The sequence below is a fragment of the Platichthys flesus genome, chromosome 7, assembly GCF_949316205.1.
Source record: "Platichthys flesus chromosome 7, fPlaFle2.1, whole genome shotgun sequence".
Taxonomy (NCBI): domain Eukaryota; kingdom Metazoa; phylum Chordata; class Actinopteri; order Pleuronectiformes; family Pleuronectidae; genus Platichthys; species Platichthys flesus.
In genome coordinates this window covers 17,742,714-17,757,022 of record NC_084951.1, presented here as the reverse complement: position 1 = coordinate 17,757,022, position 14,309 = coordinate 17,742,714, and the positions used below count along the sequence as shown (strand labels likewise).

The 14,309-nt window shown below is 44.1% G+C and overlaps 2 protein-coding genes across 3 annotated transcripts in view; both read left to right on the top strand.

The window, feature by feature from the left end:
• Window positions 1-69: 69 nt before the first annotated feature.
• Window positions 70-4,250, top strand: tlr9 (toll-like receptor 9). 2 transcript variants are annotated; one of them, XM_062391817.1, is made up of 3 exons: window positions 70-356; window positions 621-3,590; window positions 3,694-4,250. In XM_062391817.1, exons 1-3 carry the CDS (start codon window positions 342-344, stop codon window positions 3,898-3,900), a joined length of 3,192 nt encoding a protein of 1,063 aa, XP_062247801.1. In that variant the 5' UTR covers window positions 70-341; the 3' UTR covers window positions 3,901-4,250. The 2 variants fall into 2 exon arrangements, with proteins under 2 accessions (XP_062247801.1, XP_062247800.1); XM_062391816.1 differs by lacking the exon at window positions 70-356 and having other exon boundaries at window positions 591-3,590.
• A 3,272-nt stretch (window positions 4,251-7,522) lies between these two features.
• The window catches only part of LOC133957106 (ERC protein 2-like), a 143,959-nt gene continuing 137,172 nt past the window's right edge, over window positions 7,523-14,309 (top strand). The window contains exons 1-3 of the mRNA XM_062392539.1: window positions 7,523-8,383; window positions 11,375-11,398; window positions 11,536-12,282. Coding sequence (XP_062248523.1) covers window positions 7,523-8,383; window positions 11,375-11,398; window positions 11,536-12,282 — 1,632 coding nt within the window. The remainder of the gene's footprint in view (window positions 8,384-11,374; window positions 11,399-11,535; window positions 12,283-14,309) is intronic.

Here is a 14,309-nt window from a genome sequence, read left to right as displayed (position 1 = left end):
AGATGAAGTGCTGTATTATATCTTACAACATTTAGTAAATGTAAGGAATCAATGATTAGGTCATCCTAGTTTCTTCACTACTGGGGGTGGGGATTTTTTAAATTTTTCTCCACGTATATATTCTAAAATGACTGCATTGCTAGAAAAGTCACTCTCACAAATTTGTCTTGGGTCACATGTTTTTTTTTTTTCATTTGCATGTGTACCGACTTGCTTTCACTTCTACATAAGTACTTCCTATTGCTTGTCACTGAACAGACTTTTCGACACCCTTTTTTATCTGCGCTGTTTGAACCTGGATATCAGACTGCTTCACCTGCCTCCTGATTATAATTATTTACATGCTTCTTGCAATGGTAAGTGAAATTAATTATGTACCATCAGTAAGAAACTGCTTTTGACAGACAAATATTTGTCCTTATTAAATGAAAAAGACAGACAAGGCTGATTAGAAAGGCTTAAAAAAGCATTTTTAATTTAATTTGAAGTTGTTTGAAGCCACTTTAACTCTAACTTTCAATTTTATTGAATGTATGACATTGTGATATTGTTTAGAAATTATATTTACTGAGCTATCAACAACAACTGAGATGAATTTGGTTTTCCTTGTTTTGTCTCAGGCTTTGTTGAGAAGTATTCTCATCATTGGTCAGCTTCTTCCATTAGTGAGGACCCAAAGTGTCAAGTTCTTCCCATGTGACAGTGATGAGAATGCCACCACGGTAGACTGCTGTGACAGATCGCTCAAGGATGTCCCCTCCATTACGTCGAACACTGTACTGTCTCTCAATTTAAGTCGGACTAGGATAAAACATGTAGGGAGGGATGCTTTTGTAGGTGTCCGGAACCTTCAAACTCTGAAAATAATGTGGAATTGCCAACCAGGTCGATTGAGAGCCTTAAATGACGAGACATGCAACATGAAGATCCACCCTAAAGCCTTCAAAAGCCTACACAACCTTACATCTCTGTATCTATCAGGAAACAGCCTCACATCTATTCCCTGGTTACCTGAAAGCCTGAAGGTTCTTGATCTACAGAATAATTGCATTTTCCAAATTACAAAACCTTTGAAAACTCCTAATCTGGAAGGGCTCTTCCTCAGTAGGAACTGCTATTATGCAAATCCTTGCTTCAACACCTTTTACATCAGTGAGACGGTTTTCAGAGAGCTTCATAAACTCCAACACCTTACATTGGGGTATAATAATTTGACATCTATCCCTAAGGGACTGCCACATTCACTGAAGACTCTGGATTTAAAAGAGAATACAATCCCAGAGGTTTCAGATGGAGCATTTGCAAACCTTACTAAGCTCCAGAGTTTGGATTTGGCGTGGAACTGCCAGCGTTGTGACCATTCAGCTAGGCCCTGTTTTCCTTGTCCAAATCATCACCCTCTATTCCTGTATTCAAACTCATTCTTTGCTGCGAACAGCTCGATGACCTACCTAAGTTTAAGGGGCAACTCTTTGAAAACATTTCCAGAGGGTATGTTCCGACCTTTGAAGAATTTACAGAGATTGGACCTTTCTGACAACCTCCTTGCATTAGCTATGCAAAATGGCACCTTCTTTGCAGATCTGAAGGGCCTCACTTGGATTAGCCTTATCTACAACTATGAGCCGCTGGTGACATTAGACAGGCTGACCCTCTCCCCACATATTGGCAATATATCTGGTCTAAGACATCTCCTTCTGAGTGGTAACTTTTTCCACGAGCTTTCTCTTAGCAGCCTTGATGTCCTGTCCGAGCTTAAAAATCTAACGAGACTTGAACTGAGAATGAACTTCATTACTAATTGTAACTTGACAGCTCTGACACAGTTACCATCTCTCATTGATATCGACATCTCCCAAAACATGCTTTCATTCCTCCCGTGCGACTCTAGTCCACTATGTGAGATTGTGGCACAGAAAAGCTGTCAGGACCAGAATTTATGTCCACACAATTTCCTGGAACAACCCCTTATTGTACGTAATCGTGAAGTCCCATCAGGAAATGAGATCTGGGAACCCAACCAATCAAATGGGCTGGGAATGAACGAGGACCATGTGCCAAAATACCCATCACTATTTGACTTTAGAGTTCATTTCTGTGAAAATGAGTTAACAGTTGACCTGTCTCAAAATGACATTCTGTCTATTAACAAACATGTGTTACTAGGAATGGAAGATGCGGTTTGTTTGGATCTCTCCTTCAACTACATGAACCAGGCACTGATGGGTGGGCAGTTTAACAGCACAAAAAAGTTAGTTTTTCTTGATTTGTCGTACAACAGGCTTGATCTGTATTATTCTAATGCTTTCAGTGAGTTAAAAAGTACTCTCAAGGTATTAGACGTTAGTAACAATGATTTTTACTTCAGAATGAGGGGCATGGGCCAAAGTTTTGAGTTCCTTCCTAACCTGAACAACTTGGAGGTCCTAAGTTTTGCCAACAATGCCATTGGGAGGAGAATAAGTCGAGGACTGATCAGCAGCTCTGTCAAGTACCTGTACTTCTCTGGAAATCACCTCAATGTGATGTGGGAATCTGACAACAACCAGTACACCCATTTCTTCCAAAACCTGACAAGCCTCATCTACCTGGACATCTCCAACAACAACCTGACCTCAATCTCAGACGAGATTCTGTGCAACCTCCCAGGAAGCATTGAAGCCCTCATTATCAGCAAGAATCAGCTTGACTACTTCCCATGGCACAAACTCAAAGCACTTGGCAATTTGTGTCACCTGGACCTCAGTGAAAATAACCTTATTCATTGGCCCCATAAACACATGGAATTTGGAGCAAATTTGTCTCTCTTGGACCTCAGTCACAATCACTTAAGTTATATCCCTCAGTCCCTCTTCAAAGAGACACAATCCTTGCAATATCTGTATCTCAGCCACAATCAGATCAAGGAGCTGGACCATCGGTACCTACCCACTCCTTTTACCAAAGGTAGTGGCCTTAAGCAACTCGGCCTACATCACAACCCCTTTAAATGTGATTGTGATACATCTTGGTTTGTGGACTTCTTGCGCACTACCACGGTCCAGATTCCTCATGTCACACATATATATTGTGGATTCCCAGAGTCGAAGCAGGGAAAGAGTATTCTATCAATGGACCAGCATTCCTGCCAGGACATATATGGCAGCTTAGCTTTCCTCATCTGTTCCCTCTTGGCTTTGACATTCACTGTTCTGCCCCTGCTGAAGCATCTCTATGGCTGGGACTTGTGGTATTGCTTACAGGTGCTTTGGGCAGGGCATAAAGGATATACCCAGCTGGCTGGTACTGATTCAGAGAACCGCTATGATGCTTTTGTGGTGTTCGACACCAGCAACCAGGCGATGAGGGATTGGGTCTACAATGAGTTAACTGTCCATCTGGAGAACTTTGGTCACAGGAGGTTTAGTCTCTGTTTGGAAGAGAGGGATTGGATTCCTGGGCTGTCGTGTATTGAGAATCTACACAGCGCCGTCCACAACAGTGTGAAGACGGTGTTTGTGCTGTCCAGCGGCTCTGACGGTGGTGAGACAGTGAATGGTATGATCCGCCAGGCTTTCTACATGGTACAGCAGCGGCTCCTGGATGAAAAGGTCAGTAAAATGTAGTTTCACCATCATTTGCATTTTGTGGAAGTGGTGACACTGAGCATGGGGAACATAACACAACATGTTCTATGATTTGTATCCAAACAAGGTGGACGCAGCCGTGCTGGTTCTGTTGGATGAGATGTTTCCCAAACTGAAGTACCTCGAGCTTAGGAAGAGGTTGTGTAGAAAGTCTGTGTTGACCTGGCCAAAGAACCCAAAGGCTCAACCCCTTTTCTGGAATGAAATGAGAATGGCATTGTCGTCAGATAACCTCAAATTGTATGACAACAACATGAGTGAAAGTTTTATCTGACTCCATTATAACAGCTGATGGTGAGCCCTTTAGTGGAAAGTGATTGATGATGTGACATACTGTACATAATTATATTTTTAATATGTTAATTACCATTTGAATTCAAATGTAGTAGCTCTTCTTTGCTTTCTAACAAAGAAAAGTAAAATATTGGCATGGGGTTTGGTTTTGACTTATGATTTTTTTTTTTTTTTTTTATAATCTGTCATTGTTATGAATTCTTTATTTTCCCAATCCTGAATGTGCTTTATTTTTGGTTTAATGAGTTCGTCCTTGTCTGCAGAGAGCTTGAGTTGGTTTGAGTAATGAGATTTATATTCCACAATACAAATAAACTTCTCCTAATTTCACTCTGGTAGCTCTATTTAATTTATAGTTTTATCTGCACTTCAAGTACAGACTTTTCGATCTGTTCACACCACAATGTCCAAATTCCACTTCTCTTTAGCTCTTGGGGAGCAAATGAAAAAAGTGATTGTCTCTTTCAGGTCATGATGACTAGCAACGTCATCAGCAAGTTACATTTACAGTTACATGAAAGAACAGGTCTGGGATGAGGAGTTAAAATAAAAGCAGAATAATTCTCCCTAAGGTCAGTGCAGTCAAACTAATTTAGTAAAATAATATATACATTCTAAGCTACAAACGTAACCAGACAAATACATACAACACCTGTTGTGGACAGTACTGCTGTTTGCTCTGTAGCCTACACGTATTTTAGCCTTCAGTCCCAGCTTCGTGTTTCGTCTCATGATGTGGGAAGTAATACTAGCAAACACCGTTTTGACTGAAACTGAAACCTCTGCCCGAAATAGTTATCATGATTCTCTTAGTAAAAAACTGTAGAGGGAGCAGTTCCTGCATGGTCCCTAATTTAAGTTTCCAAAGGTAGTTGGTCACATAGCAAAAGTCTTTCGGCCCACATCCGGCCCACATACCACGTTAAAGGATGGCACATTTGCTATTTGGGACCTATTCACCTTTTACCACAAGAGACTCTTTATGTTCACATCCAGAGTTCAACTTGCAGAGATCACTGCATGTTTCCCGAAAAAAGTGTTTCGGAATATTCGGGCTATTTTACAAGTGGGCAACTTTAGGCTCACATCCTATGTGTTCTGGCCGGCAGAAGGCCAGGGGTGCTGCATTATTACATCCGTGTAAGCCATCTGGGGGCCCAGGTCCACAGTTGCTGTTGTGTAATTTTTTTTTGCATCTGGACATCTAATGTACGAAACAAACTCTTTCATGTGATTAAACTAGTGACGACTGTCAGGATATCTGTTGTCTGATCTGTATTGGGGGGGGGGGGGGGGGGAGAGATTGGAATACGATTCAATTCATTTAATTGCTTGAATTTGCGTGAGTTTTTTTACGGGTGGGGGGGGGGGGCTCAGAGAAATCCCTCACTGAGGCTCATGTCAGGTGTTTGCATCATTGCTTTTGGTGCTGCCACGCCAAGCCACGGAGGTCGCGCACACGCCAGCTTGCTGGAGAGAGCGCGCCCACGCGGACCCGATGGCCGGACAGGTCACCACGAGAGAGCTGAGCCGATGACATCATAGAGCCCGCGCTGCGCTCGGACGGGGGGACGGCGGAGACCCAGCTGTGATGGAGAGGCGCCTGTCCTGTGAGGCGAAGTTTTTGCGCACAGCCGCGGACTCCGTGGCATCACTCCGGCGACACAATTTGAACAAATGAACCAGTGCTCTGTCCGGCAGATTAATTATTATGTAAGGCGCAGGCTCGAACTCATGGAGCCGTGCGCATATGAGCAGGAAACTAATCCTTCATGCCGTGGTCGTAGTAGAGTTATTCCGGCTTCTGTGTGCGGGCTGTCACATGCACGACCAGCGGCGTACTCGTGCCCCCCATGAACCACAGTGAGGACTAAATGACAGCTTGGGCACAGAGGATCCTATGGACTACATATCATTGCGCACGTCAGCGCCTACTGGTTCCGTTGCAGTCCGGGTGGTGACTCCACTTCTCTCCTCGCGGCAACAGCTGGCTGCCAGCTCACAAGTAAGTGCAGAGGCTTGGGCACCGGTATGAAGTGAGGTGGTTACCTACTTGTGGCATTTCATTTCGTTTCCTTTTTTCGGTTCACTCCCTCTGTCCGTGTGGTTTGACATACAGCTGCGTAAACCTGGCGCGCACCCATGGAAACAGACCAGCTACACAGATTTATCACATCTCCGTCTTAACGCAAGTGATGCACAGAGCTTCAGCAGCAGCAGGCTAACATGTGTCCTTGTTTTAAAAGCTTTATCTGTTGTTATTTTATCGGGATCAGCATCTCTTTCCCATTATGTGTAAATTTCACATCTCATATACAAAGAAATTAAAGGCCTACACACGGGATTGCTGGCTCCATCGCTGGCTCGAATAAGGCTGAATTCATTGTCTCAAACAATGATGGAAAAGGGATTGACAGATATGTTATGACTGACAAGCAGACTTAACCAATCTCTCAGTTGAATCCTGTACAGTGGCTCCCAGCACCCAATCCTCTTGGATTAGAGGAGGGATTATAATTTGGATTTGCCTCTGCTTTGCAGACAGTCTTTAATATCTGGTCCATCACAGACTAGGTTGTGCTTACTTTGATTCCCTGAGGATATGTTCCATGTTTGGCTCTTTACACATAAAAGACAACAAATGACCCTATTCCGTTCAATATGATATAGAGATGTAATATGATATATACAGATTTTGATTAACGTTATGCACCTTCCAATTATAATTGAGACCAAATTCCATTTACCTATTTCCGTCCTTTATTTTTAGCTGAAGCCTCAGGTACTGATAGGTCTTACAGCTCGATGAAGACTGATGATGAATGTGCCTGTGCCCTGTGGGGATACGAGATAATAAGACTGATCTTCAAACTCCCTCCACGTTCTTCCTTTTGGTGTTTTGCCGAGAACACATTTTCTCTTTAGGACTCCATGTGCTTTATCTAGTGCTGTCCATGGTGCTGAAGTGGTCCTGTCGTCCCTCACCTTTTTTTCCTCTCACCATCTACTGTGGTGTCTGAGGCTGTGTTATAGGTGTTTTAAGCATCATGAGACAGGCCCAATAGGGACCGGTAGCATGCCGTACCACATATCTGTGGCATTTTTTACTATGGGGGCTTTTGTTTCCTGTCCTCCCGTCACTCTCACCCACATGTGTTCCTTTGATTAGTGCTTCCCAACCTTGACCCACACTTTTTATTATCAGTTTGTATCTTTATCTTTCGAAAGTCTTTTAGTGTGTGAATATAATTATCACTCTCTGACTCTTTTTGTACTGCTAAAATTTTTTTAAAGAATAAACATGTTTTGTGATTTTTTCTTTCCCAACGTTTGTATCCCCCCCCTGTCTAGGGTCCATGATGTGCTGCACTGTAGCTGAAAACACAAGAACTTTGGCCTCTGTGTCTGGGAGCCCTGTAGCCAACAGTCACTGCTACTTTCTTCCAATAGGACTAAGTAAGACTCAGCCTCAAGTCCTAAACAATCAATGATGGACAGGGAAAAACTAGGAGGCTGAGAGGTGGCCTTAGTCCCAAACCATAGGAAAATATACCCAACTATAACATTTTCCTTTCAGAAGTCAACTTTTGCCATATAAAAAAATGCCTTTGAATATTAGAGCCAAGCCCTCACAGAGCAGGCTGTCCACTGGCCCAAAGAGTGCTGGGCCGACCGAGGCCAGCACATCTCATTCACGCTTCTCGAGATCCCCCAAACAGGGGAAAGGCAAACAGGCTACGAGCTCAACACCAGGCTGCCGCTCAGGGCTAGAGGCTGGATCTGTGTCAGGAGGTGCGCCTGTACCAGCACCAGCACCTAAACCTGCAGGAGGTCAACGGTTGGCGGCGAGGCCTGGTTCAAAGAGCAAACCTGCCATAGTACCAGACAAAGGAGCAGCTCCTGGTTCAGCCACAGCACCAGGTGGTAAAACCCTGTCTATGGAGAATATCCAGTCCTTGAGTGCTGCCTATGCCACCTCAGGCACCATGTATCCCGGTGAGCGGGATTCCTTGGAACCCCCCGGTGGGTATCCCAAAGGCACCATGACGCTCGGCAGGAGCACCAGCCGCTCCTCTTACACTGCTCGGATGTCAGGCATGGGCAGCAGCCCAAACATCACCTCCTCTGGACAGCATCAGCCGTCGGACCAGTACGGAGACCAAACCTTGCTTCCCACAGGGACGGCAAGTCTGCGGCGCCAGTCGGGGAGACATCTGGATTCTGCTGGACGGGGAGAGGCTTCCTCATTTGATCTCCAGAATCAGCTGAGGGAGCTGCAGAGGGAGAATGACAACCTGAGGCGAGAGATGGATGGAGGGAGGAATGGAAAGACAGGGCCCGGCGTGAACAGCGTCAACTTCTGGAGCCCTGACGTGCAGAGAGACAAGGGGGTGAGGCGGGACGAGGGGTTGAGGACGGCAGTGCCGAAGGACCAATACAGGACGAACCAAGAGGATCTGCAGGTGAGAAAAGTTACTGATCATAGAGCTTTCAAAAACACATGTGCACGTCGATGACAATTTTTAAATGGATGTTAAAAAAACACAGTTTCGTACAAAAATCAACATGAATCAGTCACTTCAACGCGTCACGTCTTTATTCACAAGAAGACGTCACACATTTCATATAGTGTTGAATTTCCGCTTGAAATGAAACCCCTCAGACATTTTTGTGTCAACCCACCTCACTCCTCTGCAGCATCATACCTTTTGTCCCTGTCTCCCAAGGTTGCCCAGGAAGGTTTCTGTGTCGTTCATTTGTAAAGACGTTCGCCCGGCTCGGCGCTGTCTGCGTTTCCATGGGAACATGCTCTAGTGGCAGCCAGTCTAAATGTTAGATTCTAAAAAAGCTCACAGCTCCTCCTGAAGGGAGAGTGCGCCATGTATGTCCTGTGCTACCTCTCCCTGGAGTCCGGCCCACTCAGTCTGGGGCATCACCCGTCTGCCTGTCTCACCGGGTGTATCTGCTCTTTCTTTCTCTGTTCTCATATGTTCTATCTTTCTGGCATTCTGTTTGTGCATTGGTCTGTGTGGCGTTTTTCCTTCCTGGTGTGTGTCTGCTGGTGAAACACAAGTGTTTCTCTACAGGGAAACACTTGGAAGATGCATTTCATCCTGTTGTGAGACTCCTGCACTCTGTACAATCTGTTGGGTGTCCTCATCGCTTTATCTCTCTCTCACAAACATGCAAAAACTTCTTATCTGACTCCTTCCTCTTGTAACCAAGGAGCCACCTCTGCATTTCTATTTGCATTTTAGACACTGTGACTCGCACACACGCACACACACGCACATACACACACTCACACACCTTCCAAAACTGAAAGTTAAACCAGAACAGCTTGGCTCTTTCAGAGAGTTTTTTACAGATTACAATTGATACATGTTTCTAAAAATGCAAAGATCTGCCTTAGCAGTCACCGTTCTCTTCTTCACAGCTACACAAAAAGATACACACACTATCTCATCACCCACAAAGCTGCCAGAGGGAATTCAGTAAGATTTAGAGACCATACTTTTTTTTTTTTTCACTGAATTATTTAGAATCTGCAGCATTTAGGAGGAGCCGGACAGTCAATGTTGTACCAGTATGTCTGTGTGTATCTGCAGGCCGCTCCTGACTTGACCCTGTCTGTGATAGATAGACGTGTTTTCCTCTGTTCTGCTCCGTCAAGCGTATAGATACTGTCTTTCAAGAGTCGGCTCACTTGTCTCTCCCACACTCTCTCGTCCTGTCTTTTACCTTGACCCCTTTTTTCCTTTGACCTTTGTCTAATGAAACCACTTACTGCGCCGTACCAGTCGATTTATAACACTGCAACCCCACATACCTTCCTTGAGAGGGTGAGAGGTAAAGGCGATACAATAGAATCAAAATCATGAGGCCTCGACGGTCTAAACAGCTGCCATTGCTCAAATGATAGAATCCACTCAATATGACATGTCCTCCAGCCCTCATATGTAGCCTGTGGTGATTTAAAAAACGCTGAAATCCTGATCGCTCCCTTGAATTTGAATTCAAACAATCTGTCTCTGTTTAGTATCACTTCATACAACAATGTTGCACACAAATGTATTAATATACAGTATACACACACACACACACACACACAGACACACATATATAACGTATACAATTCAGACAATTTTCTTTAAGTTATCTCACATATCTTTCTTTCCATCTGTCCATCTATTTGTCCATCTATACATAATCTACTCTACTATACCTCTATCGCCTCCATCCTCTTGCCCCCCTTTCAGTTTTTTTATTTTCTCCTCTTTTGGTTTTGTTTTTTTCTACATTTCCCTTGTTTTTTGCCCTTTGAGACACTCGGGAGGAGTTCAGTCTGACAAGAGAACTTTATCATTAGCATAAGGAATGTCACCTTTTCTCAGGGCTGCAATGCAGTGACCAGAGCTGTCCGCTAACCATCTGTTTGTTTGTAGTGTATGTGTTAGGGTGTGTGTGTTTGTGCGACTTAATATTCAACGCTAGCTTGTTGAATTGATTATCCATGTTCACCCTCGCCTCCCTTCTCCATCCTGATTGTGTGTCCTTGGTGCTCCCCACAGCTCGGAACAGAGGTTTAAGGATATCTGAGGAAAAATCTGTAATATCGTCACTCGAATGAAGAGATTAGCAATTGAGTAGTTGTGTGTTTGTTCCACTTCTATTTTGTATGGTGATACTAGGTGTGTGTGTGTGTGTGTGTGTGTGTGCACTTTCTTTCCTTGCTTGGTCAATTATCAACAATACTCTGCGTCCATGTCCTGTTTTAAGCACAGATTGAAATTCTGCAATTATTTGAGTAATAAATGAATTGACAAACAAACCAGTCAGTGCAAAAGTCCTAACAGTTATTCATACACTGATGAGTTCAATCTTCACAAATTCACTTGATGCAGACAACCCCACAAAAATGTATTTATATTTAAGTCAAAGAAGGTTTTCAAAATCCACATCCTTCCACATAACAGGGAACGTTATTAAGATGGTGCACATGATATGCACCATCTTAATAACGTTCCCTGTTCCCTGTTAAGAGTTGACTTTTATATCTCTGTAAAGCTAAGAAACTGTAGATGTTTGTGCGTCTGTAATTTTTTTATATTGCATCTTTATTCGATTATTGATTTATTGTTCAGAAGGCCCTCCAGATGATCTGAACATTTTCGTTGTTCTCATGTGTATCCACACTCTTTACCCTGTCTTTTCTCCCTTTTGATGCTCATTGCAAAGAACCCTGGTCCCTCCTGCTTCTAAAAACTCCGCACAGGAGGCATTCTTCTTGTAATTTGGAGAAATGTCGCCCTCTTGTGGCCAATACATGTTACCATCAAATAACAATTTAACGAATCGAGAAGACGGAAGACATTCTGTCTGTTTTCTATTTTGGCTTTATACATGTGCGTGTGTTTGTGTGTTTGTGTGTGTGTCACATCTTTCTGCTGCAGCATGGGGATATCAGAAGAAACAAGGTCTGTTTTACATATCAACAATATATTGTTTTACATGTGCATTATGTATTTTGTGTGTGTGTGTGTGTGTGTGTGTGTGTGGTAAATTCATGTGTTTATTGAATGAATGGGAGCTCAAACTGTCTCTGTCTTTTCAGCAGCTTCCGTTGACAGTCCAGGAGCTTCAGGAGGAGCTGAGGGCTCACAGAGAGATGAACAGTCGATCGCAGCAACAACGACCGCAGGGAAACTCCGGCTCCTATCTGGAACTCCACACGGACCAGGACCACAGAGGGGGGCTCAGTCCTGGGCACAGCCCTAGACAAAGCCCTAGCAACTTGCACAGTCCTGCACCGAAGAACAGCCCCAGAGCCAGCCCGTCCAACACTTACAATCCAAGGCAACAGGAGGCAGATATCATCATTCACAGCCCTGGGTATGGCTGCAACACAACAGCAGCCTCGCAGAGAATCAGCCCGGCCAACACCCTTCAACCTAGGCCAAGGAGCAGCCACAATCAGCCTCTCTACGGTCCCAGCCAAGGACCGGTGGGAGCGCCCAGCTCTAGTTCCCTTCGGCCCAGCAGCCCCTGCCAGGTGCCTGGGTGTGACGGCTTCTCCTCGCCCCCTCCTGCGGATCCCTCAGAGGACAATTTCCTCCGGCTGCAGTCGGAGCACGAGCGGCAGGCCAAGGAGCTGTACCTGTTGAGGAAGACCATGGAAGAGATGGAGATGAGAATTGACTCTCAGAAGCAGACGCTGGGCGCCAGGGACGAGAGCATCCAGAGGCTGCTGGAGATGCTTCAGGGTCAAGGTCAACATTGGAGTCGGGGGCAGCGAACAGGCATCATAACCATGGCAGCGCAGGAGGCCGAGGCACAGCTGGAGAACATGCATGTGAGAGAGGTGTGTTTTTATTCCTTATAATTTTTTTACGCTCACTGGAGCTTAATGTAATCTGAACCATTCATTTATACCATCAAAACGATTTTACAAACATCATCTGACTTTTGATTTTCAACCCCAAAACTGATATTGTGATATTCAGTATTTGTGTTTTTTATACTATCACCTAAAGATGTATACGATTTATTGTTTGTGTATTTATTTAATTTACATAGTAATTGATACGATTAATTAACTATATTTGACTGTGCACATATTTGTGTGTGTATGTGTGTGTAATTGTTGTGTGTTGAGTGTTGAAGCAAAAAGCAGCTCAGCAGGTCTTATCAATGGACCGGATTAACATACGGAGAGCTCTAAGCCTGTGTTCAGCCATACAGTTTTACAATCAGACTCCTTGTGTGTGTGTGTGTGTGTGTGTGTGTGTGTGTGTGTGGTTTGTGTGTGTGTGTGTGTCCGTCCGTCCGTCCGTCCGTCCGTATGCACTTTACTTGGCAACTATGACGACATCACTGTTGCTTGTTTGCCTTGTGTCTATTCGTTGGATATTGTTTTTGGTATTTATTCTAATAGTTATTTTTATTTAGTGTATTCTATATTTTTATATTTAGAGAGTTTTTTCTCAGTTGGTGTAACACAGGTGTGTCTGAATCCAGAGGGTCAGTATTAGGCTGCTCTGTGCTCCTCACTCCTGCCTTGTTTATTTTTAACTCCTAAATCTTCTTAGCCTTTAATTTCCCTACCTCTCTATCAGTGTGTGTGTGTGTGTGTGTGTGTGTGCACGTTGCATGTTTGTCCTTGCCTTTCAGTATTGTTTGTGTCATGATGTTCTTGTTTTTTGCATCTTTGTGTTGTTTGTCTGCCTCTGTTCGCTGGGCCCAGTCACAATGATTGTGTGTGTGCGTGTGTGTGTATGTGTGTATGGGAGCATGCGTGCACATCTGGGGCCTGTCGGCTTAGCGTTTCTAGCGAGGACACTCCCTCGCAGGGCTGCCGGTGGCTGATGGGATATCCACCCATGCCGGGTGTTTGGTCACTGTATTGATTTTTGTCCAGAGGGGAGCGTGGGTGTTTCAGCCCATGCTAATGCAGACACTGCCGTGCACGTGTGTTCTTCTGTGTGTGCGTGTGCGTACGTGCATGTCTAGAGGACCTGACCATGCTGTGTGTGTAGAAGGTGAGTAACTGTTCACACACACTCTCTGTGCTGTGCTATTTTTAACCACTTGACTGCTTAAGACATACTGTGTGTATGCAGGGGGGGAGGGTTGACTGGGTCTGTGAGGTGAGAGAGAGAGAGAGAGAGAGAGAGAGAGAGAGAGAGAGAGAGAGAGAGAGGAGGAAGGAGTTTTTTTCTAGTTTTTCCACGGTAGAAAAACAGCCTGTGTTTGTCTGAATATTAATGTATGATTAATGAGGGAAAACATTCTGACCGCCCTGATTGAAAAGAGACGTGATTGTTGTTCCTTAAATTTTTTACCCCCGCCCCTCGTCCCCTTTGGCCTCCACACACACACACACACGCGCACATGCACACGCACACGCACACACACGCACACACACGCATACTTTGAAGTGTTGAATCAAGCTGAATTGATTCCTGCGGCCACCTCATTTTTCAAAAGTCTCACTAAAATTGAAAGAAGGACCAAAGTCAATGTTTATCCATAAGTTACACACGAGAGGAATGTTTGACAACTTAGGATCTAAATTTCCTTCACTTCCTGCAATAAAACATCAAAAAGCAAAAAACCTTGTCGAATGGGGTCTGTGGTCTAGTTTGTGTCAGTTAAGAGGAACCACTGCTTTAGAGCTATATTGGAATTGCTAGTTGTATTTGTATTGTGTGGACGGCATATATATTTATATTTCATTGAGTGTATATATTAACAACTAAGGCATAACAGTCCCCTCATGAAACCACATCCACTAGATCCACATTTTCAGTGCAATTTACAAAAACACTAAATCAAAAAATCATTGAGGATTAGAAAGAAACCCTCTTCATGCCAGTGAATGTTAATATA

Excerpts from the sequence above, each read along its gene's own strand:
- tlr9 (XM_062391816.1), top strand. The coding sequence starts at position 591 with ATGAATTTGGTTTTCCTTGTTTTGTCTCAGGCTTTGTTGAGAAGTATT. Across the intron at positions 3,591-3,693 it reads AGCGGCTCCTGGATGAAAAG|GTGGACGCAGCCGTGCTGGT; the intron begins GTCAGTAAAATG and ends TATCCAAACAAG.